Below are 26,370 nucleotides of genomic sequence, written 5' to 3' on the forward strand. Positions count from 1 at the left end.
CGCTAGGGAAAGGACGCAGTGCCCTTGGGTAATCAACTGCCTCAGTTTCCTCATCCATGTTGGGGCTGGCTATGGGACTTACACAAAACGTGCACAGAGGGCAGCACATAATATACATTCGATAAACAAATGAATCCGAAAAGACAAAAGGGAGGCGACTAGAACATGCATCTTTTTAAAACCAGACATGTGGCCAAATTAAAGAAACGCTTTGTTCTCCTCTGTGCTGTTCTGAGAAGGACCAGGTGCAGAAAACTTTTTCTTTCCTTTTTTTTTTTTTAACTTTAATTTAAAAAACTCTTTCTGACTGCCAGCAGAGCCTGTGCATTTTTTTCCATGTGGATATAAAAATGCATCTGGACTCCGAGCCGAAATGGCCCATTCAGAGCTTTAAAACACACGCGTTCTCAGCTGGCGAGGCAGAGAAACGGCTTGACAGGGGGAGTTGGGGTTTTAAGGCGGGGGAGAGGAATTGGTGGGGAGTCTGGCATGGCGGATGTTCCATCCTCGTGCCAGGGTCCCTGAGGAGCTGTGGTCCCGGGGACACGGTGGGGTGGGGGTGGCCAAGGGGATGCATCTGGTGAATGCTAGGCTGGAACTCTCAAGAATGGAATAAGATCTCAGGAGGTAGGTCTGGGTGAGAGGCCCCAACCCCAGCCTCTCTGATTCCCACTGTTAGATTTCAATGTTTCTTTCTCTCCCTTAGAAGCCAGTTCTCCATTCCTGTACCACAGAAAGCCCTGGAGACCTCCATTCATTGCAGGAGTCACCAAAAATTCCCTCTCCTGGTTTCTTTGTGACATCACCTCTCACAAATCTTCCTCTCTTTCCTCTGCACTCCTCTGACACGTTACTGGCCTCTCTCTGGAAGAGCTCTTCACGGTAAGAGGGGAGGTGGCATGGCAGTTAGAGAGGGTGGGCTCTGCTGCTGGCCTGCCTTGGTTCAAATCCCTGCTCCACTGCTTACGAGCTGTGTGATCTCAGGCAAGCTGCTGAACCTCTCTCTCTGAGCCCGAGCTTCCTCATATGTAAAAGGAGGGCAGCAGCAAAGAGTAGTGAGAATTCAGAGAACTGTTCAGTCTGACACTTAGAACACTGCCTGGCACATAACATGTGGCACTTAAGATTGGCTGCTGTGATGATGATGTATGCTTCCACTTTTCATTATCAGGCTAAAGAGCAGGGACAAGGGAAGGTAAGACACAAAAGCTCTTTCGTATTTGAAGTTAGAGCACAATACGTGGTTCTCCAAAAATAGCAGAATTACCCTGCTGAGTTCTAGTCTCTGCAGGTTAATATGAAATCAGGTTGCGTTCCCGAGTTCCCACTGCCTGGGTGGCTGGAATATGGTGGCCTCAAACTGTCGCAGGCGGTATGAGGATAGTGATTTGAGGCTAAAATTGGCCTCGGATAATCCAGAGTAATTGTGTTTCATTAAAAGAGCGTAACAAGAGCTTGTTGTAGTTGACACATTCTAGGAGGTAAGGCAGGTGTGGAGGAGGAGGAAGATGCAGGCCCGGGCCTCAAGGGGCTTTTGGGTTGGCACAGGAAAGACTGTGAGGAGTTTGGAAGGTTCCAGCCATCACAGACGGGAAAGTGCAAGCCAGAGAGGTTCACTAGCAGCATCCTCCCTGGTCTCCGCCTACACGTGATCCCATTAAAACTTGACCTCCACCTTCTCACAAGCGTTTTTCTAAACCTCAACTGCAGGCATGGTGCTCCTCTGCCAAAACAGCCCCCGGGCTTGTTCATCTCAGGAGACGGAGGAGTTATTAGACCTTTGCTCCTCTCCAAGTCTGTCTGATTTTCCTTTTGTGGCATCAAAGGCCTTTTTAGTATGGATGATCCTATCTCCTAGCTCCACAGAACTCCAAGCATATCACCTCAGCCCACTCCTGAGAACAGGTATTATTCTCCCATTTCAGTGACTGGGAAACTGAGGCACTGGCCAAAGCTTGTATGCAGGTCAACTTCCTTCTCCTTCTTCCTTTTGGCCTCTACATGTTGTCTCTGGGCCTCTTACACAGACGGCCCAGGGAGGGTTCTGCCCCTCCTGCACAGGCAACAGCCAGGCACCCTCCCTGTGCCCTGGACACCCGGCCTCCGTTTCCAGAACCTGCTCCCTGCCCCATAATGCCTTCTGTGTGCCAGTCTTCCTGACTCGACTTTGAACCCTGGAGGGAAGGCGCTGCATGCTTAAGATCCTCAGCCTGGTGCTGGGGCAGAGGCCACTCAGTCAATGTTCACAAAGCACACTGTGGCGTCTCCTTCACTGGGGGTCTTGAGAACACGTCTCCAGACTGGGGTAGATGGTTAGGCTGGTCCTAGCTGGGGACGGAGGGCTGGCTTAGATGTCCTGCCACAGTTCCCTTCAAACCCCTGCACTTTATAGACTACAAACGCCACGGGGATAACAGCGTGTCCCATTCTGAGAGAGCAGGTAGTCCCCAACCATCCAGATGAGGGGGACATTTGGCCTTTTGAAACGATACACAAATAATCTTGGGTATGGCTCTGCTCCCAACATGCCTGGCTCGGGGCCTTGCAGGACAGGAACAGTAACCTGCACCACGAGGGCTTGAGAGATCCCATGTCAGACCCCCAGCTGGTTTGCTGGAGAGGCCTGAAGATCCAGCACAGAACCCCGAGGATGCAGGAGTCCAGCAAAACGAATGTCACAGAAGAGAAGCTACTTCCATTCTTGGGAGCACTTCCTGCCATCATTGATGGCCAGGACTGGTTATTCCTGGGCCCCCCTCCCCCATCCTCTACACTTTGGGAGTCGACTCTGCACAGTGTGACGAGGGCTTCCTCGGCCTCTGGTATCTACTGAGGGGAAGCAAATGGGCGGCACTGCTGGGAGACTGGAGGGAAGAGGTGAAGAGGGAAGAGGGGAATAGGGAGGAGAGAGGTTGGTGCTGCGTCCCTCCCCCTCCCCGCAGGGCTGTAGCTCCTGCTCAAGGTCTCTTCTCAGCAGCTCTAGCCCTGCCTTTCCTTCCAACCCTCCTCTTGGCCTAAGTGAGATGACAGTTCTGGGGGCTTTGCCATCCCTGGGAGTCCCTTCTCCCTACCTATACCTCCATCAACACCTCTTCATTCACACCACCTGGGGGTGGGGGTAGATTCTGTTTCCTGCCAGATCCCTGGGTGTCTCGCATGCCTTGGCCCTACTCAGAATTTGAGGCCCACCCAGGAAAGCTCTGAGCAGGTCTAGCCAGACTTCAGGGCTGCCCTCATGATCCAGCTCTCTGGCTCTGCTGTCCTGAAATCATAGCTCTTTGAGCTCCTCTGACTCCAGCCATGGACTCCAGGCATCAAGAGGCCTGGCCTCCTGCCGCCTTTTCTGAATTCCCTTAGAAGGCAATCTGCTAAGGTGGTGTGGGGTTGACAGCCGCAGGCTAGACTGTGGCCCGGCCTGGCGGCCTCTTTCAAGAACTGGGAAGGCACTGGAAGGCTGCCAGTGCAGCGCTGGGCCTGACCTTTCTGCAGCTTCCCTGGAGACAGACCTCCTCTCACAGCAACAAAAGGCATTGCACGCCCTTGGCAGCACTCCCATCCCAAGGGGCTGCGAAGAACTGCCCAGGGCCATGGCTTCTGGGCAGAGCTGAGGATAGTATTCCTGTCTTTAGAAGACCAAGGCATTCTCCTGGCCCCTCCTGCTCCCAGGGAGCTGTCTCTGGCAAAGCCAGAGGGCTGCATCTCTCAGCAGATGCTAAATCTGTCCAAACAGGGATAACACCAACCCCTCCCAAACCCGTTGTGCCCCCAACACCCAGAATAAGTGGCTGGCACTGTTGGGGGCTCTCTGCAGAGGTGGTCAAAGGGACTTCTGGGAGGAGGGTCTGCCTCCCTGGGGTGTTTTAATGCCATCACCCTGAGAGAGAGACAGATCCTTTCTCTACCTATCTATCACTAGCTGCTTCTCTCCTCACAGGCGTAGCTGTCTGCTAGGCAGGAGTTTGCCCAGAGTAAGTCAGGCTCCCTGCACAATCTTGGGTGATTCCTACCCCAGTCCCTTCCCAGAAATGACACCATGGAGCTGAGGGTGAACTCCTAGGAGAGACATCCAGAGTCCGCTTTCAGGTGATGCTGTCTGAACTCTTCAGACAAAGGTACCTCTCTCTCTCACTCACTCATTCCTTAGCTCGCTCAGCTCAGTGTGATTCGACTCTAAGTCTCTGGGGAGCTGACTGTGAGGCAAACAAGAGACGAGGCGACAAAGATGGGACACACTTTGGACCTCTGCCAATTTATAGCATCCCTGAGAGAGGAAAGAGAGCCACTAGGGAGAGAGGGCCAATGCCAGGGACCCAAGGGCACCAAGCCACAAGGCCATGGCAGCAGGCGCAGCTGAGGCTCTGAGCTCTCCCTCAGGCACAGCCCTGGGCCTGCAACTTTCAATAAACTTCTCTAAGTTTTTACTTTTTCAACTGTAAAATGGGGGTGCTGCAGCGTCTCAGAACTGCTGGGAAGCATAAATAAGACAGCAACTCTTCCTTTAGCCCAACGCCTGGCATAATGGGAAGGGCCTAATTCCTGGTACCTGTTGCTGGTGCCATTCGTGGTAAAGTTTTTTTTTTTTTTTTTAATTTAAATTATTTTAGGCCAGGTGCGGTGCCTCATGCCTGTGATCCCAGCACTTTGCCGAGGCGGGGGGAATCATTTGAGGCCAGGAGTTCGAGACTAGCCTGGCCAACCTGGAGAAACCCCGTCTCTACTAAAAATACAAAAATTAGCCAGGCATGGGGGTGCACGCCTGAGATCCCAGCTACTTGGGAGGCTGAGGCAGGAGAATCCCTTGAACCTAGGAGGTGGAGGTTGCAGGGAGCAGAGAACGTGCCACCGCACTTCAGCCTGGGGGACAGAGTGAGATTGTCTAAAAAAAAAAAAAAAATTATTTTAAAGCTGTTAAAAGGGAGGAAAGCTGTCAACTTGGCTGGGAGTTTTACCTTTCCTTGATGACTAGTACTGCCTGCCCGATAAATATGAAATGAGGACGTCTGAACCTGAGTCCTTCTCACTCTCATCTCTGTAGGACTGTGCAGGCCTCAATCCACACAGAAGCTCCAGGGACACAATTAGCAGAGGGATCCGTCCTGGCACTGCACCTTGGCTACAAGGGCTGCTCACCTGCCAGTCTGAGGAGGGCAGCCTGTCCTGATCCCAGGTCTCAGCCCATACATATGTGTGCTGGCCGAGCCTGCCTTGAAATGCAAGCTCGGGATCCAAACACATTTTCCATTCCTCCTGGGCTCTGCTGAAGAAAACTTGGCAAAAAGCCCACAATTACAACAGAGTTGTGAGCACACACACGTCACATGCACACCTGAACAGAAAAGTGGAGACAAAACTCCAATTCCTGAATTTGCTTCCGGTTAACACTTTGGGACACACAGGACAATGGACACCTAGGTTTCAGGCTGCAGCACCTCTGATCCCCAGGGTCCCAGAGGAACACTCAGCCACCCTCACTTCTTTGGTGTCACGTGCCACAGCCTGTGTTAAACGCTTTGCACGCAACATTCTGCTTCGTCTTCACAAACGCCTCAAGGGGAGCCTTATTATTGCCTGTGTGGTGACGAGTCACTTGGGCTAGAGGGATCTGAAGTCCCTTGTCCACGTTCGCATAGCTGCAAAGAGGCCGCTTCATGTCACAGGCCACGCTAACCACCGTGCAGCACGCTCCTCCTTCTCTGCCCTCAGTTTAAGCAAACGTGTTGAATGCATGCCACTGACAATCTAATAGTGATTGTTTACTGTGCACACAACATGGCTCAGCACTGTGCTGGGTGCGCTGGGCACCCGGTGAGGAGGAAGGCTATCCCTGCCTTAATGAGCTTCGTCTGGCTTGCTCCTCATTGGTCCCTTCCACTACAGGTCCTGTTTGGGTGGAATCTGCCAGGTGAAGACAGTAGGTTCACAAAATATTCCTCAAGAGGCCCAGTGGGAGCCTCTCCCAAAACACCGGCCACCCCCAGGCTGGGGAGGGCCTGGGCCACATATCCACATCCCTTCCTCTGCTCCCACCCTTGGCAGAGTGGAAAAGCGAGAAATGAGGAAGGAGACATTAACTGGTGCGACCCTACAATGAAAGCTGTGGTTGTTTACCACAGTGTGAACAGCTCTGCCTGCCAACGCCAACCACCATCGCGTCTCCCTACAGCCGGCTCCCCCCAAGTGTTTATTTAAGCCAACACATTGCTCTGCTAATTGGATAACATTCCATGTGAAAATAGACCTTTTAAAACAACAGCAGCGGCGGCAAATAAAAACAGCTGCAACTGCAAAAGTACAAAGGCACGGCAGGCCTGGGGAAGGGAAAAATTAAAGGCGCATTGCATGGGAAAAAATTAATATTCTGGCTTCTGGGCTGCAAGTCTATTCTTTGTGGTCTTCCCTTTCCGTGGTGCCCTTCCTTTCTTCCTCCAGGACCAGCCTGGTCTGGGTAAAGAGAGAGGAGGTGGCGGCTTCTAACTGGAATCACAATGGCTATTGGTGGCCACTCAGCCAATGGGGATGAGTGCACCTGGTAGGGAGTCCCCAGTACAGCTGCCCAGGTGAAAGGCTGCTGCCTCCTCAGTGAGGCTACTCCTGGGGATTGGCAGGGTTTGAAGGCAGCACGGTAGTGTGTGCTAGTGGGGACAGCTCACTGAATGCCCACTCCTCCTCTGGGGGCTGGGAGGAGTTGATTTCATTCTGGACTTGTTCCCAAGAGACGTTCTAAGGGACAATCTCTTGGCCTTCCTCCAAAGTGTCCCTCTAATTCGAGAGTCCTTCTCCTTGGTGAGGTGTCAGGGCTGGGTGAGAGATGGTGGGCATGGTAGGGAGAAGAGGCGCTACCCAGAGCCTGGTGTGGAGATACACAGAATTTAAGTGAATCAGTGAACGAAGGGAGGAGGAATCCCTGGATACAGGCTTTGGAATTAGATTTTTCCCAGCTCTGCCAAGTACCGCTATATGATCTTGAGCAAGCAACTTTGTCCCTTTGAGCCTTGGTTTCCCCAGTCATCAAATGGCTTCCTATCACCTATCTCCTAGAGTCCCGTGAGGATTAAAACTTATATATGCAAATGTCCTGCACCGTCTCTGCCAAAGACGATGGGCTTCCAGAAGTTGACAGTTTTTATCAACTCAAAGATATTGCCCTTTTAGAAACTTCCAGGTTGTGTGTTCCCCTGGTTGCGTGGCGCTGATAACACAACTGACAGCCGTGTACACGGTGTAGACCCAGGCCCCCCAGGAGACCACTGACTTCCTATACCACCCCTATTCTCCTTCCTCCATCAACCTCTGTCCCCTGCTTCCCTCCACACGTGGGGAAGGCTCTTGAGAAATGCCAGATCATCACACCTGGAGGTTTAGATAACACCAGCACTTTCAGAGGGACTGACATTTACTGCCCGGGACATCAGGGGCTGATAGAATGTCCTAGGTTGGGAGAATATGCCAGCTCATCGATCCTGCTTCCTCTGAGCAGGCCTCTGGTCACCAGGGCCCGTGACGAGGGCAGATGGTCAGGACCCACCCCCGGTTCACCGGAGCAGCTCAGTAACAGACCAGGGTCTGGGCTTCCCATCAATTCATAGGGCTCCACGGTGGCTTCAGCGCTGGAGCTAAGCAAATGCTCAGCAAGACTGGGGAGGGAGACTGGATGCAAATCTCCCGCCTGATGCTGGGGCTGCTGCAGCTTGGGGTGGGGCAGTGCGAGTGCGGTGAATGTCACATACAAAGCCAGCACGCTCGTGGGAGCCTCTTGCTATTATCATCAGTTGCCTGGTTACTCTGAGCTCGGCCACAACAGCCTTCGAGGAGCCTCTTGCTAGGATTCTCTTTCCAGTTTGGGGGTATGTGTGCTTAATCCAGAAGGGGCTTGATGGATATCACAGAGCCCTCGAGGATATGCACAGTGGGACGTGGGTCTCATGGAGAAAGGTCAGACAACTCAGAACCCCTCAGTTCAGGGACAGTGGAGACGGCATGTGCTCAGGGCCACAGCAAGGACTGTGGTGTTGAGGAGATGCCTTAATTCTTCTATCCTCTGCCAGCAGGCAAATGGACTGATGGATGATGGGGAAAGGGCACTGTTCTGGGAGTCGTGATACCGGGGTTCAAGCCGCAGCACTGGCCCCTCCCAGAAACCATTCATTTCTCCATTCCTTTTCCAGCCTCAGCTTCTACAATGAGCTGAGCTGCCCCCTCCTTTCAACTTATCCCTCCCTTCTTTCCTCCCATCTGAGGATTGCTTGGGGTAGACCTCCTGGCTGAAGAGGTGGCCGATGCCAATGCAGTGGGCGACTATTTATCTTCACTGAGGGTGCCACGACAGGAAATGGGATCTGTGCCCTTGGCGGGGGATCTGAGTGGGTCAGGGTAGAACTGAACCCTGGGAAGGGTTTCTGAAGGAAGTCTCCTTCCCTAAGAGCTTTGACACGGGGAGGATGCATGGGAGCTGGCCCTGAGAGGCTGGAATCATGGAGGCTCCTCTACCAGCCCTGGGTTCTCACTAAATTCCTTCTGCTGAGATAAAAAAGATCACCAGTGCTTTTGACTCCATGTCTCTGGCACTACTGCTCTCCCTCTTCAAACTCACGCCCACCCTCGAGCTAACTAGATATTTACAATATTCAGAATCCTATTCACTAATATGCAGTGTGCACGACTCTGCGGGTCAGTGGAGAGCGCTAAATGTTCCACTCAGAAGACAATAAAGTTCTCCAGACAGACCTGGAGCCGGGGAGGGAGAAAGCAATGGCAGCTTCCCCAGGAAACAAAAAGAGCAAAGGGATCCTTGCAGGAAAGATGTGCTTGTGATGGGCTCCTCCTTCCTGGCAGACCACTGCGTTCCGTGGCGCAAGCCCCAGTGTGGGAGAGGGAAGAGTTGCTACAGGGATGGAGGGGCCAGAAACAGCCGCCTGACAGGGAGAAGGGCCAATCCTTGAGAGGCTGTGAGTTGAGCCTGTACTGTCCTCGGCTGCCCTTTCTCCTCCCGGAGCCCGGGGTAAAGGCAGGCAAGGGATGGAGGGGGAGGAGCTGTCACCTCCATAAATCACTAGAGGGCTGTGCTGGGCTTCAGAATGAACATCCGCATCCGGGACCGGGGTGGCAAGCACGGGACCCCTGGGTGCTAGGTGAACTTCCTCAGTGGCACGCACTGCCCCGATTACCTGGGAGTCCACCTTCTGTCCTAATAAAGCTGACGAGCAAAACTGAGCCAACGATGACATGTCAAAGGGCTCACGGCTGGCGCCCGCCCTGGTTGGACCCTCCATGTCCCAAGGGCTGTGTCAACCTGGCATGAACCTCTGGGTGCTGAAAGAGGGCTTCCAGTGAGGGGCTCCAGTGCCTTTGCGCTCTGCTCTCATCAATGGCCGGAATCCCCTCTACCTCTGACAAGCTCTTCCTCAGAGAAGCAGTGAGCGTTTCCTGGAGGAGCACCCATTGGGCTTTAAAGGTTGGCATCACAAGAGGTCCAGTGGATGGGTGAGAAAAGAGGCCCAGTGGGTGGCCAAATAAGAAGGGGAAAACCCTTTCTTATTTCAGACCACCACCATTGTCATCACTGCCGCCTTCCATCTCCTCATCACAGCCAACAGCCAGTACACAGCGGCCAGGCCCTTTTCTAAATCATCACCCCACTCAAACCCCACGATGACTCTATGAAAATATGGAAAACCCTATGACCATTTTATGAGGGGGGAAACTGAGGCACACAGAAAGGATGTCACTTGCCCAAGGTCACACGGGAGATTCGTGGCAGCCCTGGGGTTCAAACTCAGGCAGTCTGGCTTTGAAGTTTGTGCTGTAATGACAAGCTCTCGCACTGGTCTTTGTAAGAGACATTTCTGAGGAGCAGAGAGTGAATCCCTCATTTCTCCCCCAAGCACAGCCTCCTACAGGAACTCTGATATAAGATAGATGACAACACTTCTACACCATCACTGCCCAATCCCCTCAGGCACCCAGAGCTCAGTGGAATGCAGTGGAGAAAAGATGCTGCCCTGTACTCTGTTCTGTCCACAGAGCACCACATGTGGGCATGAATCCGTGGACCAAGGGTGGCTCTGAGAAGGAAACGGTGTACCAGTATCGAGTGCCCACCACATGCCAGGACCGAGTCAGTGTCTCCCATGCATCACCTGCTCTAACCCTGGCAGGGGGGCACAGCCATCATTCTCGTTTCACAGATGAGAAAACTGTGGCACAGGGAAGGCCAGTGTGGGTTGAGCTGCCACGGGTGGGAGCTCTGAAAGGCAGCCCTCTGCTGCTACCCTGAGCCAACGCAGGGCACCACGTGCCTGCCCCGCTGTGAGGGTGAGGGCCGCGACCTGCTGCATGCAAGGTGGGTTCCCTGCTGTCCCTGACGTGAGGCGAGGGAAAGGCTGCCAGCCAGGAGGAGAGAGGAGCAGATGTCTGGACAAATATGGCCATGTGTCAACAAAACAGGCACTTGAGGCTCAAGACTCAGAGACAAAGGTGGCTGGCGAGGCTCTCCGAGGGTCCCAGTGCACCTTCTCTGCCTGTGTGTGTTCCCAGGGCCCACAAAGGCCGCAGCTGTGTCCCGGAGCTGCCACCTTTGGTTCTGCACAGCTGACCCACACCCTGGGCCTCTTGTGATGCCAGACTGCTAAAGCCCAATGGCTGTGATTCCAGGAAATGTTCACTGTTCTTCTGAGGAACAGCTTGTCAGAGGTGGAGGGGATCCCAGCCATTAATGAGACCTCCCTGTCACTTTATTTTAGCCTTGAGGAACAGCGAGGCTGAGAGGGGACAGGTCGCCTGCGGGCAGAGCTCACGGAAGGCAGCCCACTGTGACAGCTCTGCCACTACCTTCCTTCTGGATTCTGACCTGGAGCTCGGTGCCACGAGGGCAGTGGCTTTGGGTACAGCCGGGCCCTTGTTCACACAGCCTCTGCCCCACATCGGCGGCTGGGCCCAGCACCCACTGCAGGAGCAAAGCCTGGCTGTGCTGCACTGAACCAATTTGGAGATACCGCCTTGCTTAAAAAATAAAAGGTTCTCAAGGAGCCTGGAGGGATTTCGGTACACACGCTTCCATGCAGCTGCACCTGCCGGGGCTGCCCTCACAGACAACCAGCACAAAACAGAACCCCCGGCCATGAGCAGAAGAAAGGAAGGGAAAGATGCATTCCCTTGGCTGCTTCTTGGGTGCCTCTTACTCTCCTTTCCAAGTGCTCTGCCCTCTCCGCACTGTTCTGTGTGGCATTTCCCATGCTGCCTACCCCACGGGGCCACCTGAACTGAGGAATTTTCTTGATGACTTGGAGAGGCCTGGGAAACGCATTTGCTTCCCATCCCCAGTTTATGTCCCAGGTTCCTGCATACATGAAACAGGGGGAGGGAAGGGGGACAGAGAAACTGCTTCTTCCTCCGAATACAAAATCCCCAGGATCTTCTCCAAGGATGTTGTACACATTAAGCAGAATCAAAGGCAAAAAGAGAACACCTGCGTGAGGAGGTGACTCTGTGTGTTAGAGGCCTGGCTGCCTCTCCTATAACGGGTCCTGGAAAGGGGAGGCCGGGACAGGTGGGGAAGGGAGCCACGGTCTCACCTTTGCATCCTGCTTAGTGAGGAAGTCCACAAAGCCGAAGCCTCTGTGTGTGCCTGTCCCGGTCATCTTCTTTGGCAGGCGGACCGTCTTCAACTCCCCAAAGGTGCTAAAAACAAAAGACAAGATATAGGGGTTTAAGACTAGAGGCCTGCAAGTGAGGTCGGGAAGGCAGGACTGATTCTCACACGTAAATCCCTTTGGGTTATAAAAGACAAGTGCATGCAGGCATGCAGATGCTTGCACGTGTCAGCTCAGGGGCACGAGCGGCCTTCTCCCAGGCCCGGGCCATCAGGCAGGGCAGGGAGGCAACAATCGGGCTGGAGATGTGAATGGAGAATTTTCAGTTCCTCTGCAACTAGCTAGAGACTCTCTGCCCCCATGGGGCCCCACTTCCCTGTGGGGTAACTATGCACTGGGGAGGACCCTGCCTAGTACACAAGTAGCCAGGCTCGGGTTGGGGGGCCTGGGCAGGTCAAGGTGCTGCCCATGTGTGCGAGTCGGGGCTCTGGACATGGGACCAGCAGGGTTGCCTGACCTTTCCAAACTGCCTCTATGTCTGAGCTGAGCACATGGCAACCCCAGGCTGAGCAAATGGGATGGGGCCCCTTCTCCAGGACCTGGGACGTTTGGGACATGTGTTTCTTTAGCGCTCAAATGACACGCAGCGACTCCCTCTAAACCCTGCTTCCCCTCCCTCTGAGCTTTCATTTCGATATCTTCCAAGCCAAAGTCAGGCAAAGCTCTGGAGAAGAAAATGGGTTGGCTTCTCCTGACAGGGATCAAACCGGTAACCACAGCCTTGGACCATCCCCCCTGGTTCCCTCCTCTCCTCTCCTCCAGATTAAACCTTTGAGAAATTGTAGGACAAAGGGATAGGGCTTTCTCAGGCCTCCTTGCCTCCCTGTCTCACTTCCCACCCCCCAATCTTTTCCTAATGTCCATTTATCAAATATATACGTACAAATTGCTGCCGATAAATATTTAATGTGCACGGCATCTGAAGAGAGGTATTATTTTTTTTGAAAATCTACACACACTTTCGGCTGCCTGGGCACACACATATGCACGATGGTCTAGGATGCTTTGGGGCCAAAGACCGATTGGGTAAAAAACACAGTAAAGGCCGTAAGCTCTCATGAAATGATATAAGCTAAATCCAAAGCGTTAACCCACAGCCCTGCCAGCATGACCAGGCATCTGCCAGCCCAATTTCTGAAGGCAGGACGGTGTGTAAATGCGGCATTATGAATCCTCAAAATGAATCTGCACGTCTCCTCAGAGCTCTCCCCACCAGCTCTGCTCCCCCCTCCTGGTGCCTCCTCTGTGTGGGCAACGAAAAACAACAGAGATGCACTGGTGACAAGGCCAGCCTCCCAGGGAGGGGAAGGAGCCAGGAATGTGGGGAGTGGAGCCCGGTCAGGTTTCCCTGCTGGAGGGGAGCCGGGACTGGGGACCAGAGGCTGGGCAGGTGGGGACAAGGTGAGGTTGGAGAGCTGAGGAGTCAAGCCCGCAAACCCTGCTTCATTCTGCCACCTAAAGGCGGATCCATCCCATGACAGACACTGTCTCTCTTCCCTCCACCAAAGCCCCTCTGCCATGCTGGCTTTGAACAGGGAGGGCAGGGCATGGACAAATTTTCTTGTAAGCTCATTCAGAAGAATGGTTCTTTGGGTCCAGGTCTTCAGAAGGCCACTGGCACCGCAGGGATGGCACATCCGGTGGCTAAGGGGCTGGAGCCTGAGAGCATTCAGAGCTGGTATGAGGCAACTAAGAGGCACAGGGAAAACCAGGCTGGCTGCTTTCTCAACACAGACACAGACAGCCACTGGGTGAGCTGGTTCCTCCATCCCTGCCTTGGCCTCACCTAACTGCACTAGCCCCGAGATGTCTTTCCCAACCCCTCAAGGCTGGGGTGACTGCCCCCATCCACAGTGTCACCGCTCACCGTGCTCCCCGACCAGGGGTCTGTGGGGTGCATGCCTGTTTACTTCTCTGCCTTCCCTGGCCGGGGCTAGGGCTCAGCTCTGCAAGAGTCCAGGCCCCATCTATCTTGCTCATCACTGGACCTGCGGCAGTGAGCCCAGCGTCTGGCTCAGGGTAGAAGCCTGAAGGTATTTTGGAATGAATGAACAAGCAAATGGTAGCCCTGGAAGGTGGACATTACCATGGGTAAATTACACCTACCCTCAGAGAGTGGTGATGAGGGTGAAATGAAATACACATAGCACTAATGTGAACTATTGTTAGCCTTATCATTCCCGTGTTACAGATGAAGAAACCGCAGCTCTGGGAGCCAGGGGTCCTTCTTCACAGGCGGCAGGGTTAGAATGTGAATCCAGGCATGTCTGACGTTATGCCCGAGCTCTCTTTCTGCTGCACAATGACTCAACCCCCTTGCATCATCTGGACGGGGACTGGCCACTTGTAAGAGCTGGGGCCTCTTTCTTCCTGAGTCTTGGTCAGGTCTGCGGTGAAGCAGGAAGACCCCATGCGGGGTGGCTAGGAATGCCTTGTGTAGACTCCCAGGGGTCCAGTGACTTCCCTAAGACCACCAGGCAAGGTGGGGGTAGACCGAGTCCCAGTTCTTTCTGCCCACACTGTGTGCAAACCCTCTACTTCTGCCCACAAGGGCTATAATCTCCTATCCCTTGATGGTCTCAATGACCTCTGCCCAGATTTCTGGTAAGCCAGACTGTGTGTGTGTGTGTGTGTGTGTGAAGGGGAGAAGGGGTCATGGGAGGGGGGTGGTGTGAGAGAGAAAGAGAGAGAGAGAGAGAGAGAGAGAGAGAGAGAGAGAGAGAGAGAAAGACTGTTGAGGTTAATTCCTCCCTCTCTGCAGCACATTGCAAGCTGTGGATGCTGTGTGCATTGTAAGCAGCTAAGGGTCCAGAGAAAGGCGAGAAAAATAATTAAAAGGTAGAGAAAAACGCCGTTGAGGAGCGGCTGCAGGAGCCATGCTTTCGTGGCCTGCAGAAGTGGCATTTGAGAGTTCGGCAGGGAAAGCCGGGACAGAAGGGCAGCCTGGATCTACCAGGAATCGTGGGCAGGGATCAGGGAGCTGGGAATCCCATCCCAGGCAGCTGAAGGGCCTTGGGGAGGTCCCGGTTGTGGTCGGGGGTTTCCAGGCAGACATCAGCATGACAAATGAAATGCCGCCTATGAAGACTGGAAGCTTCAGAAATCCTGTTATTCTTCAGGGTCAGAGAAATGGCTACGGTGAGCAGGTTTCTTCCTTCCTTGTAAGAACAGGACAAGAGAGAACTGAAGCTTAAGGAGGAGCTGAAAGATCAGGGTTAGATCTTAGAAGGAACTTCCCAATGTCTGTGGACACTTCCTGAAATGCATGGATGAGGCTTCAAGACACCATCATTGCTGCCATCATCTCCGCTACCAATGAGTGCCTGCAATATGCGGTTTTTTAAATACATCATCTCCATGCCTCTGTTTTACAGATGGGAAAACCAAGGGCCAGAGAAGAAAAGCGACTTGCCCATGTCCCACGGACCCAGGAACTCAAAACCCGGGTCTTTTTCATCCGGGCTGCTTCTCTCAGCCCAAGAACAAAGCTGGACAGTGAGTGGCTTGGTTGCTTGTATAACGGTATGGGATCATATGAGGCCAATACTAATGATCTCAGAGAGCTATCGAAAGAGAATTAAAAAGAAAAAAAAAAGGTTGGGGGAGAAGAAATCAATGAAGTACCTTTAGCTCCTTGGAGATAAGCGATATATAAATACCAGCCATTATTAAGGTTCTTATCTGACAGCAAGGTCTACGAAGCTGTTTTTAAGAGCAGCTTTTGAAGGAAGTTGTGCGTGAACCTTTGTCTTCTGGGAGCTTAGGCCACTGTCGGGGTGAAGCTGCGCAGGGACACCAGGGACTGGGGAGGAAGAAAATCACGGGGCACCCAGGAACTCCTCCCTGAGACCAACTCTGCCGCTCGGAAGGAGACGCACACCACACTCCCCACTGTGCAGATAATAGAAACCACAAAGTAGCAATTACTGTATCAGAAGCTGTGAATAAAGAGGACATACCGGGCTTTTAAACACAGCCCTCCTTCCCTCCCCCACCATGCTCACACTTCGGTAACAAACTCACACCTCACTTTTCCAATTATTTCATTCACCCTGGGTTCACCAATTACTCCCCCACCCTGAGCCCCACCCCCTCTGCCATGCCAGGCACATGATTGGTGGTGGGTTTGTGGGTTTTCCACAACTGGAGTTTGTTGTCACGTTTCTAATTTCTTTTGAGGAGTGTTGGGGGGGTGAGGGGGAGAGAAGGGAGGAGCGGGAGGAGGTGGGACGGGGCTCCGAGGTGCTGCGTGAGGCAAGCCAATTACGCCCAGCACTCATAAACAAGTCGGGGGATGTAAATTGTGTTTGCACACAGGCCTGAAGGCAGACACAATACGTATGTGTGTGTGGGGGGCAGCCAGCGTGCGGGTGGGTGGGGATTTCCTCCCTCCATGCAAACTGTGTGCCCCCTGACTGGTCTCGCCCCAGCCTTGGCCAGCAGCTGCTACCGAGAAAGGATGAATCATCTTGGGTCTCTCTCTCCCTCCCTGATTGAAGCGACAGGCTCAGGGCGAAAGAAGTGAGAGGAAGGGTGGAGCAGAGGAAGTGAGAACCCTCCAGAGATGCGGAGCTGGACAGTTTTGCAGCTGTGCTGGTACCTGGAGCCTGGGTAGGCTGGGAGTCCGGCTTAACCCCACAGCCTGCATGCTGGCACCAAGTGGGGTCAAGCCTAGGGCCCTCTGCTTCCAGGACATAAGTCTCCCTCACTATTTGGATCTGCTGGAAGAGCCAGAATCCCAGCAGAAATGCTGAGTCATTGGGGGAGTTTGCTGGCATAACTTCTCCCCACCTGCGCCCAAGGCATTGTTGAGAAAAAAAGTCTGCCACCACCCAAGAGACCCTGAGTCAGAACAACGGTGTGATCTGAACAAGATGAAGGGGTGGTTTCATGATAAGAATAAACTGCAGGTTGCTTGTGCTCCACCTAGAGGTAAGAAAAAATAGCTAAATCTCTTGGCATTAAAAAGCCTTTCAAATATGCCACCCCCACCAATTTTCTAACACACATGACGCACATACACGCACATCTGTCCATTCACTGGGTACTTCCTCAGTGCTTACGTGCCCTGCAGCATGTCAGCACATGCTGGACATGAACTCATAAGGCCCATGTGAGCTGAGCGATGTCAATACCATTTCCTAGATGGAGAAAACTGAGGCTCAAAGAAGGAACATGATTTCTCCAAGGTCTCGGTGAGCCCTTAACTACTACAAGGGGTGAAGTGACTTGCCCAGGGTTCCTTGGGCAGCATCAGGCTGAGCTAGGCTCAAAGCGGGCAGTGTGCCCCACAGGTCTGTGCTTTGCTAAGAGCTCACACGATTAGTCCACTTATCCGCAAGCAGTCAAAGATGATGCAGAGCACAGGGAGGGAGTTACCAGCAGGTCAAGCATTAACCTTGTTCTCAGGGTGCCCTCACCTTGACTGGGGGCAGCTGCATGGGAAGCCTCTTAGCTGGGAAGCAGCCAGTGAGCTCCCTCCCCTCTTCCTCAGAGGCACAAGAAGACTCTGGGATAAAGTCACTTATCTCAACTGGTAAAGGTCTAGAGCTGAGGATGCCTGATCTTTGCTTACTGCTCCCCTGGCCTCATCCTAAAGAAGGGCCCCACCAGTGAACTTATGGACCCATGGAACCATTCCCACTGAGCAACAAATATGGTAAGATGGCAGCTGCCTTGCACCGTGTCCTGTCTCACATTCCCCTTCCCTTACAGAGTTCCCATGTGGCCAAGGGCCCCAGTTGTGGCAAGCTGGAGAGAGAGACCAACTGCACAGCTAGGGGCAAACCTATCCCTTCGTCTATAATGGGAAATTTCTGTAGCGGAGGGAGGCTTGGGAACAGAACTATCATCTAAAATTCTCACTTTTCCTGAGATGTATACAAACTAAAGCCTTTGGTGAGGGCTGGTCTCAAGCCTGCCTCATCCAACTCTCTAACAGAGGCTAATCCAATCAATCTGGTGGGTTTCAATGGGTACTAGTGCCCCGAGTTTCACAAGTATGTGCTAGTCATCAGCACTCCCACGGTGGGTTTCAATGGCTATACTGTCCCAAGTTTCATGAATATCTGTTAGTCCTCACCATTCCCACAGTGGGTTTCCATGGCCACTAGTGCCTTGAGTTTTGTGTGTATGTGCCAGTCATCATCTCTTCCAAATTGCTTAATGCTCTAATGGTTTTTGTATCCTTAGAATAATTTCTGAGTTCCTTACTTGGGACTCAAGGCTGTGCCTGATCAGACTTACTTTTCTTGCTCTCCAATCTTATCTCATGCCCTGCACCCCCTCATTTACTATGAAGAATCTACACTGGCTTTCCCCATTCCCTGAACCCACCAAACGTATGCTTACCTCAGGGCCTTTGCACTTGCTTTTTGCATCACCTGGAACCCTGCTTGCCTAGTTGTTTTCACAACTGACTCTTTCTTGCCATTCAATTTTCAGCTGAAATGCCACCTCCTCAAAGAGGCCTTCTGTGACCACCCTATCTAACGTTGCCTCCTTTGCACACCAGCCCCCGCCTGTCACATCTGAGCACTGTCTGAAATGGCTCGTTTACTTTTTTATCTTTCCTCTTATTTTGCTAGAGACTGAAAGTGGACTCTAAGATGTCAGGGGTCTTATACTCTGTTGTGTCTACAGAACCTGAGACTGTGTCTAGCACTCAGAAAACATTGTATCCATTCATTTAATCATGGATTCATCATCTATTGACCACTCCCTAAGTGCCAGGTCCCCATACTTCACATGCATTATCTCATATAACTATATGCTCTTGTGGAGGCACAGTCACACTTGGGGGCAACATATTCAGTCTTTCCGTCCCACAGGATGATGCTCTTTTATGTAGTGCAACCATATGCTATTACAAGGAGCATTTGGCCCTCAAGAATCAACATTCTTTCCAAAGTATTCATGTTTATTCCTTCCAGGCAATAAATAATCACAGCAAGAAAAAAAAAAGGGGGCGGGCCAGCTAGATCATTTACCAAAGGAATACTGTCTGGATAACGATGTTCAAATCATGTGCTGCTTGGTGGGAAAGAGAAGACACTGGCTCCTCCACAGGCAACCCTGGCCAAGATGCAGACACAAACAAGGAGTCTCAGCATGTTTTGCCCTGCACTGAGATGCTTTCCCTCCTGCAGAATGTTATGTTGATGAGTGTGTACAAAGTGCAGGGTCAAGCCTACTCTGACAAGGGGCAATGGCTTTGGAAGCCATTTAATGGAGGCATATTTAGGTGTGGAGTTTCTTCCTCTTCTGTTCTTGCTCTCTCTTCTTAGAGAGTGCCTTTGAGACTGAACTTCTCCAGTTACTGCTCATCATGGTGAGAGCCAGGTGTAGAAAGGTTACCTTATCGCCATCAACGCAATATTCCCTTTCATTTTTGCCTCCTGGAGGCTGAAAAATGGCCTAGTTTCCAAGAAAGTGAAAAAAAGAGGTGTGGAGGATGGCATTTAGCTTTTCTCAATAGCCTTTCATTGGGGTCCTTTCCAGGCAAGCGTGAGCCTCTCGTGTTCTAGATGAGAAATCCCAGGGATGAGCACTTAAATGGTATTTCTAAATCAGAGTCAGGGCCTGTGTTTCAGATGGAACCCATGGACTCTCCTGGAAGCTTTGGATGGGGGCGGATTTGGCACTGGAAAAAGTAGGCTCCTGGCCTGGCTCTGCCCCTCATCAACTGGGTGAACCTGGGCAAATCATTTCCAGCCTGGACTGATCCCTGGACTGGCAGCATCAGCATCACCTGGGAGCGTGTCAAAAATGCAATGTTCTGCCCACCTCTTGTCTTTCTGGATCAGAAGCTCTGGGGCTGCACCAAGCCCTCTAGGTGAGTGTGGGCCTGCTCAGGGTTGAGGCCCACTGCCTCACTGGAAGGGACAGGGGCCACTCAGCCCTAATCTAGACAGTCAGGTGGACATCTGGGCCTGGGACTAGCAGATCTTCCCCTTCTTCCAAAGAAGCTAGTGATCCAGATTCTTTTAAGACATGAGATTTTAAAATATTGGTAACAAAGTCAAGACACTGTGTTGCCAAAAACAACAGAAGGAGTCTGTGGGCTGCCTTGGGTGCCATGTTCTACATTTGAGCTCCATTCTGATTCTGGTTTCAAGAGATCATAAGGGCTGGTCTACTTCCCAAAATGAGGAATCCTCTTACCTCTTTATGACCTGGGGTTAGGGCTTGGGACAAGCAACAGGGCCTTTCTGACCTCTCCTTTGGCCCTTGCAGCCTACCAGTCCTCTCAGTTGCGTTCACATAATGTAGCCTCTGCAGGATTCTAAGCTCTTTGGGGACAGAGAGGGTCTTGCCATGGCAATTTGCTGCACAGCATCTACCTCAGATGTGAACACATTTGTGGCTACACTTAATGAATGAATCATCCCTCACCAATCTCCAGCACTCAAACCACAATTTGAAGCTTGATAGGAATTTTCATGGGACTCGTCATTCAGATACTATGGATCCTGCAATCACCAGGCAAATACTTCCCAAGCATATCCTGTGTGCAGGCACCAAGCTCTGGGCTGGGAAAGAATAGTGGACCTGATGTGCTCTGGCCTCCAGGGGGCGCGGATTTTAAGCCAGTGGTTTTCAATCCCCTCCAACCCAGGGTTGGTGCACACTTTCAGCAAATTTTCAGCATGCATCCCCAATATATGTACAGTTTAAAACTGATAAATGGTATGTGCATGTACTGCTATTTCATTCTCTACGTAGATCTTTAAATAAAAATTAGGAAATTTAAGGTCAGCTACGGGGACTCATGCCTGTAATCCTAGTACTTTGGGAGCCTGAGGTGGGTGAGTAACTTGGGGTTTGGACTACCCTGGCCAACATGGTGAGGCCCCATTTCTACTAAAAACACAAAACAAAAATTAGCCAGGTGTGGTGGCGTGCACCTGTAAACAGCCCAGCTAGTGGGGAGGCTGAGGCAGGAGAATTGCTTGAACCTGGAGACAGAGGTGGCAGTGAGCCGTGACTGCACCACTGCACTCTAGCCTCTTCGAGAGTGAGACTCTGTCTCAATAAATAAACAAATAGGAAATTTAGAAGGACGAAATAAAACCTAAGTAGAAATGGACATTCTAGTATTTTTTCTCCTGCTCCATCACAGGCACCTTCTGTAGTCACACCCTTTATTTGAGAGCACACAACAGGCCAGGCATTGTGCTAAATACAGTCCATTTGTTACTCTTATGCATCCTCAGTAACCCTGTGAGGCAGCTGTGTGCCCATTTTACATACAGGAAAAATGAGTCTCTGGTTGCTTAAGGTATTTACCAAAATGTACAAAGCTATTAGATGGTGAGCCAGGTCTCATACCAAGGCCTGACGAAACCCCAAAGCCTATGCTCTCCTCACCTGTTGCCTCCCAGTGGACAGGGTAGATCTGTGCATGGGGTTTAGAAGCAATTGAAGGGGGAACACTGTCTGCTGAACCTGAATAGAGTCCTTGGGCAGAGAATTTCATAAAAATAGAGTTTTAAAAATCAGAGATAACTTTCCAAAAACAGTGTTTCTTGAACTTGTCCTGAAAGATATTAATAGGTATTCTGTGTGTAAAGTCTTCTGGGATTTGGTAAGTTTGGAAGACATCTGTTTAAACAGAGTTCAGCAAGCTTTTCTGCTGCAGACCTTGTCAGTGCCTTTAATATGTTAGGTACATGGAGGATTTCTCTGAGAAAGGAAAAGACATAGTGTTTCTCAAACTCCCAAACAAGGAAAGCTTATTAGCATCTCTCAGGACACCGGTATTCCACGGAACACAGCTGGGAGGTATGATGTGGGAGAGGAAAAGAAGGCAGTCATTTCAGGAGGGCTGAGCATACACATTAAGGCACAAGGCCTTGGTCTTTAACTAACATTCAGGTAACACTTCTAACTTACCAGGGACTGTATACAGTAGGGAGCTTCTGCAGAGGAAGTCGAGCTCTGATAGCGAGCGGCCAAGTCACAGCATCAAGCATCACCAAAAGAACCTAATTGTGGGGCCAGACTTTGGTTCAGATCCCAGCCCGGCACCTGCCACCACCTTTCTGAGGCTCAGTTTTGTCACCTATAAAATGGGCTCCAACCAACACACAATGTTGTTGGCTCCTGGCATATATCAGGAACTGAAGAAATGGGAGCTGTTGTGAGTAATGTACCTGTCTGTGAAAAGGATCTGTACTGGTGCCAAGTAGGTGACCCCTCCTAAGCCCTTACGGTGTTTTGGTGTTCAAAGCGAGGAGCTGGCTGAGTGAGTCCAACCCTTCCTAGTGAACATCAGGAGTTCCCAGCAAAGAGCTGAGATGGCAAAGGGGCCTAAGCAGAAGAGGCCAGATGTGATGCTGTGATTTGTGGAGCTCTGAAAAAGCAGCAGATCTCCCTCTTATCCACATGTCCTACTAGCTTTACAACATAATCAGAAGAAATTGTCCCCAAGAAGGTATCTCTCAGCCAGACCCAGGTACCTCTGCCATCCCTTGGGTGGAGCAAGCCCTTGGGACAGCTGTGCATGCTCCTCCTCTCAGGAGAGGATGGAGGCATGATTTCTGGCCTGCGGTACTGCATTCTGGTCAGTTCCATCCCTCTGCCTGAGTGAGCTGATGAAACACACAGTGGACACTCTCCCCCACTTTCTCCCCCTCTGGTCTTCAGCTGCCTCAAGTACAGCTAATCCCATTACAAGAAAATAAAGTGGATAATTCAGGCTAATGAAATCGTTACTAAAATGTGGCCAGCCAGAGGTGGACATTCAGAACCAATTTAACACCCTTTGGCGTCGTCATCCTCAGTACAAGAAATGTCTGAAAAGAGGAAGGACAAAAATTAAAGAGGAAAAACAAAAACAGAAACAGAAAAAACCCAGCCGCTCGCTTGTTAGCTTAAGAATGGTTCAAGAATTAATCAGCTGCATATCTTGCTTTTTGCTATTATTTCCATCAGGCCTGATATCTCCACGGTAACTCCAGAAACTCCAAGAGGAGATGGAGAGAATCTAGGAAGTCACCAGCTGTGGTGAACATTGTGCATAACTTGATACCCTTTGTTTTGTCCATTTCTGCTGCCACTCTAAGAAAAGCCACTAAGGGGTGAACTCCTGGGCCCCCAGGGCTGCTCCACGTCAACACCAAATCTAGAAACCTCTGGTACTGGATTTAACTACCCCTGGGGTTGCTATGAAGATGAAGTTTCAGGATCCTGGAGGGCTGAGGGTGGAAACCAAGTTAGTGACAAGGCAGGAGGAGAAGATGGGGTGAGCTCCCTTGTAAAACAGAGCAGGGAGCTGGACCTACTGTTTCAGAGTGAGCAGGCGATGGCAAGCAGGGAGACACACTGTGTCACCGGCTCACACCCACTCCTGCCGCCTGCTGCCTGCTGCCAGCCACGCCTCCTGAAAAGGCTGGATTCAGGGTGGCCGCTCAACTTCCTAGCACCTGCTATCTCCACACTGTGCCCACTCCTTGCCCTGCCACGACTCCTACCTACACTGAAAGGGCCCTATCAATTTCATTTGGTTCAGATCCATTTCAGTGCTCAGAACCCTAATGTGGTCTGCAGAGCATGAATCCAGATGGCCTCGGGTTGCCTTGCACAGCCCTGCACTGTGCTGCTCTCCCAGTCTGTTTTGACTCCTCGAGCTAAGGCAAGAATCTTCCAATGACCTGGATTCTCCTACCTAGGGAACGAGGAGAGCAGGTGATGAGAATAAGGGGGCTGTCAATGGAAAAATAGAGCAACAAATACAGGAAGAACTTCCACTGAGCTTTGTAGGGTTTGTATCTTACAAATACAGGAAGAACTTCCACTGAGCTTGCAGGGTTCTGTAGGGATCAAGGGGCACAGGTGGGTAGGTAGAAAGTTCCACTCCCTAGGAAATTAGAAAACTCTTCATGTATTGTCTCCGCAGTAACAGCACCAAGCAGCAGCCCATAGTCACCAACACCGGCTCCTGCTTACTGGTCAAGAGGAAGATATCTCAGAGAGATTTGAGATTCGCGACATAGCCGTTTGGGACTATCAGGGTGCTGACCTCTCTGAGAAGCACAAGGTGACACACCTCAACATCCACATCTACATGGTTTCCTGAGGGCATCTCTATGACAGGGGCCCTCCAATGGCAGCAGGAGGCCCCTGCATATGGTTTAGGGAACCAGATTCCTCTTGCGGGGCACAAATGGAATGTGAGGCAATGCCACCATTTAGGGGCCAGCACAGAGACTTAGGGAACAAGGAGCTTACAGCAAAGCAAGTCACATGCTGTTAAGGCCACATGACTACTACAGCTTGCACAAGGAGATGTTGTCACCCACTCCTCAAGACTCCAGAGAAGCCAAAATAAAGAAAAGAGCCGCTGGCAAGCAAAATGATGCCTGAAACCCACATACTAAGCTTCTGCCTGTCACCAATGGGAAAGCCCTTGGCCCTGCCCCATGGCCCAGCCACTGAAAGCCTATTTACTTTTATTTTACAAACAAACTTGTTTATTTCATTTCTCATCCCACAGGAGTTGAAAAGGGCACTGGGATTAATACTGGCAGGTTCCTAAAAGGCTTCGAGAAGTGACAACTAGCAGCCACGAATTAGACCAGGGATACACACATTTTTTCTATAAAGAGTCAGACAGTCAATAATTTTAGCTTTGCGACTACTCTACTCTGCCCTGTAGCGCAAAAGCGGCCCCGATATGTAAATGAGTGGGTGTGGCTGCATGCCAATAAAACTTTATTTATAAAAACGGATGACGGGGACGTGGACTTTAGTTTTTTGACCCCTTGATTACACAAAAAGTATCAAAACATCGTATTAGAACCACTGAGAAAGCACAGCAGCCTGGGGCTATTTAGGACAGGGGCGAACAGCAAACACACCTCAACAGATCTGACCAGTGTCCCCAGACTGTGGCCTGGGCTCAGGATTCCTTGCACTGGTTAGAAAAGGCACTGTGTATTTTAGGAAGATTTCCACTGAATGGTCAGCATTTTCAGAGGGCTGATACTTAAAGGTATAAGGTGGCAAAGTCACTTACTGGGGAAACCCCTCATTTTTCAGTGATGGGAGAAATGAGACGCATTGTGCGGGTGATGAGCTGAGTTACACGTGTCTGGACCAAGTGGGGAGTGCTATGCACCAGAGAGCCAAGAGCCAGACATCTCACCATCACCCTGGAGATCTGCTTAGCACAGAGACAAACAGATGAGCCTAGAAACCCAGTCATTGCCCTGCTAAACAGCAACAGAGAACAGCAGCAAGGTGGAGGGTGCCACCTCAAAGGCGCTCCGACCCAGGACGCTTGTCTGCACACGACTAGCATTTGCTGTCACCCTGCTTCATTTGTCCCCTCGATGTTATGGGACTTTGCATTCTACTGTGCATTTTTTCCCCTCTATTTGTTTATGGTTGCTCTTCCTTGCTGGACTACTGAATGGCCGGCACCCAGAACAGTTCTGACAGCACGTGGCACGCAGTAGCTGCCCAGTAAAAAGTGTCTGTGGTGTGCTGATGGATGGAGTTATTAACGGATGCTTGTCTTTTCCTGGCTTTTCTGATTTCTGGCCCCTCTCATGATCAGACTCTCAATACCTAAAATAAGAAACGGGGAGTGGGAGGAAGCAGCACTTGCCGAGCAGCTGCCGTGGCCATGCCGAATGCTCTACACGCGCTGCCTCCCTTCAGGCCCACAGCCGACCCGCTGGGCGGCAGGCCTTCCAGGACGTATGTGAGACCTCGAGGGGAGGTCTTATCTGAGGTCACAGGACTTGGGTCCGAGTCTGTCTGACTGTGGATTTGCTGTGGCACACTGTGTGCCACTCTGGGGACAGTAACCAACTTCAGCCCTTGAACTCAGTTCTTACGTTCTAGCTGGAGCCTGCCAGCCACTGGGAAATGATGGCAGAAGTGGAAAAAGAGGCTGAGGAGATGATGGATTGGGAGGATGGCTTCTGAAGAGCTTGCATTCTAGAGGCTTCTGACACCTGCCACGAGGAGGAACACTCCAGAACCCCCATGATGTTAGAAAGCCCAGTTCAGATGCTCCCCATCCCCTTGGCAAAAGGCCCAAGCATCCAAATGGCCCTACTCAATGGTTAGAAAGAGGGAGCAGGCATGGTCACTGAGTCTCCCTGGGAAGTCCCAGACCAAGAGGTCACAGCCATGAGGAGACCACTTTTCCAGACCAGCGGGGTACAGATTGGGGTGTACTTCAGGTAACTGAGTAGCTTCAACATCTGAGCTTCTCAAGAAAGCCAGGCCTGCTGTCAACCAGGAGATGACAGCCAAGACGCCTCTGCAGAAGATGCAAGCGGCAAAGTCACGGTGCAGCCGTTCGACAGAAAGCGCTGGAGGCCTCCCAGGGACATGTCAGGGGTCAGGGAGCACAGGAGCCAGTGATTCATGCCGCAGAGCCTGCCAGCGCTCATGGGGAGGAGAGCAACTCACTCTGCTGGGACAAACATTATTTTTAAAAGTCTGGGAAATCAAACAACAATAAAACACCCCAAGCTCAGGATGACTGGTGAGTTGTAAGATGCAGGGAAGGGTTGAAATGAATCTGCAAGGTGGACCATTTGTTTGAGGCCAAATAAACCAACAAAGAACTCGATTCAATTATAAAAGTTTAGAATTGGATGGTCAGTCAGAAGCTGAGAGCCCAAGAGGTCTAATTGGGTCTGTGCGTGCCCTGGAGTCCAGGACCGAGAGGAATGGACTCTGGAAGGCTGATTCCTGGTGGCGA

At 51.5% G+C, this 26,370-nt stretch overlaps 1 protein-coding gene across 2 annotated transcripts in view; it reads right to left on the reverse strand.

Annotated features, from left to right (window-relative positions):
* Positions 1–26,370, reverse strand: part of RBM19 (RNA binding motif protein 19) — a 142,895-nt gene that overhangs the window by 25,613 nt on the left and 90,912 nt on the right. For both annotated transcript variants that reach the window (XM_015152890.3, XM_077953224.1), the window contains exon 22: positions 11,571–11,676. In XM_015152890.3, the coding sequence (XP_015008376.3) occupies positions 11,571–11,676 (106 nt within the window). The remainder of the gene's footprint in view (positions 1–11,570; positions 11,677–26,370) is intronic.

The sequence above is a fragment of the Macaca mulatta genome, chromosome 11 (genome assembly GCF_049350105.2).
Source record: "Macaca mulatta isolate MMU2019108-1 chromosome 11, T2T-MMU8v2.0, whole genome shotgun sequence".
Lineage (NCBI taxonomy): Eukaryota > Metazoa > Chordata > Mammalia > Primates > Cercopithecidae > Macaca > Macaca mulatta.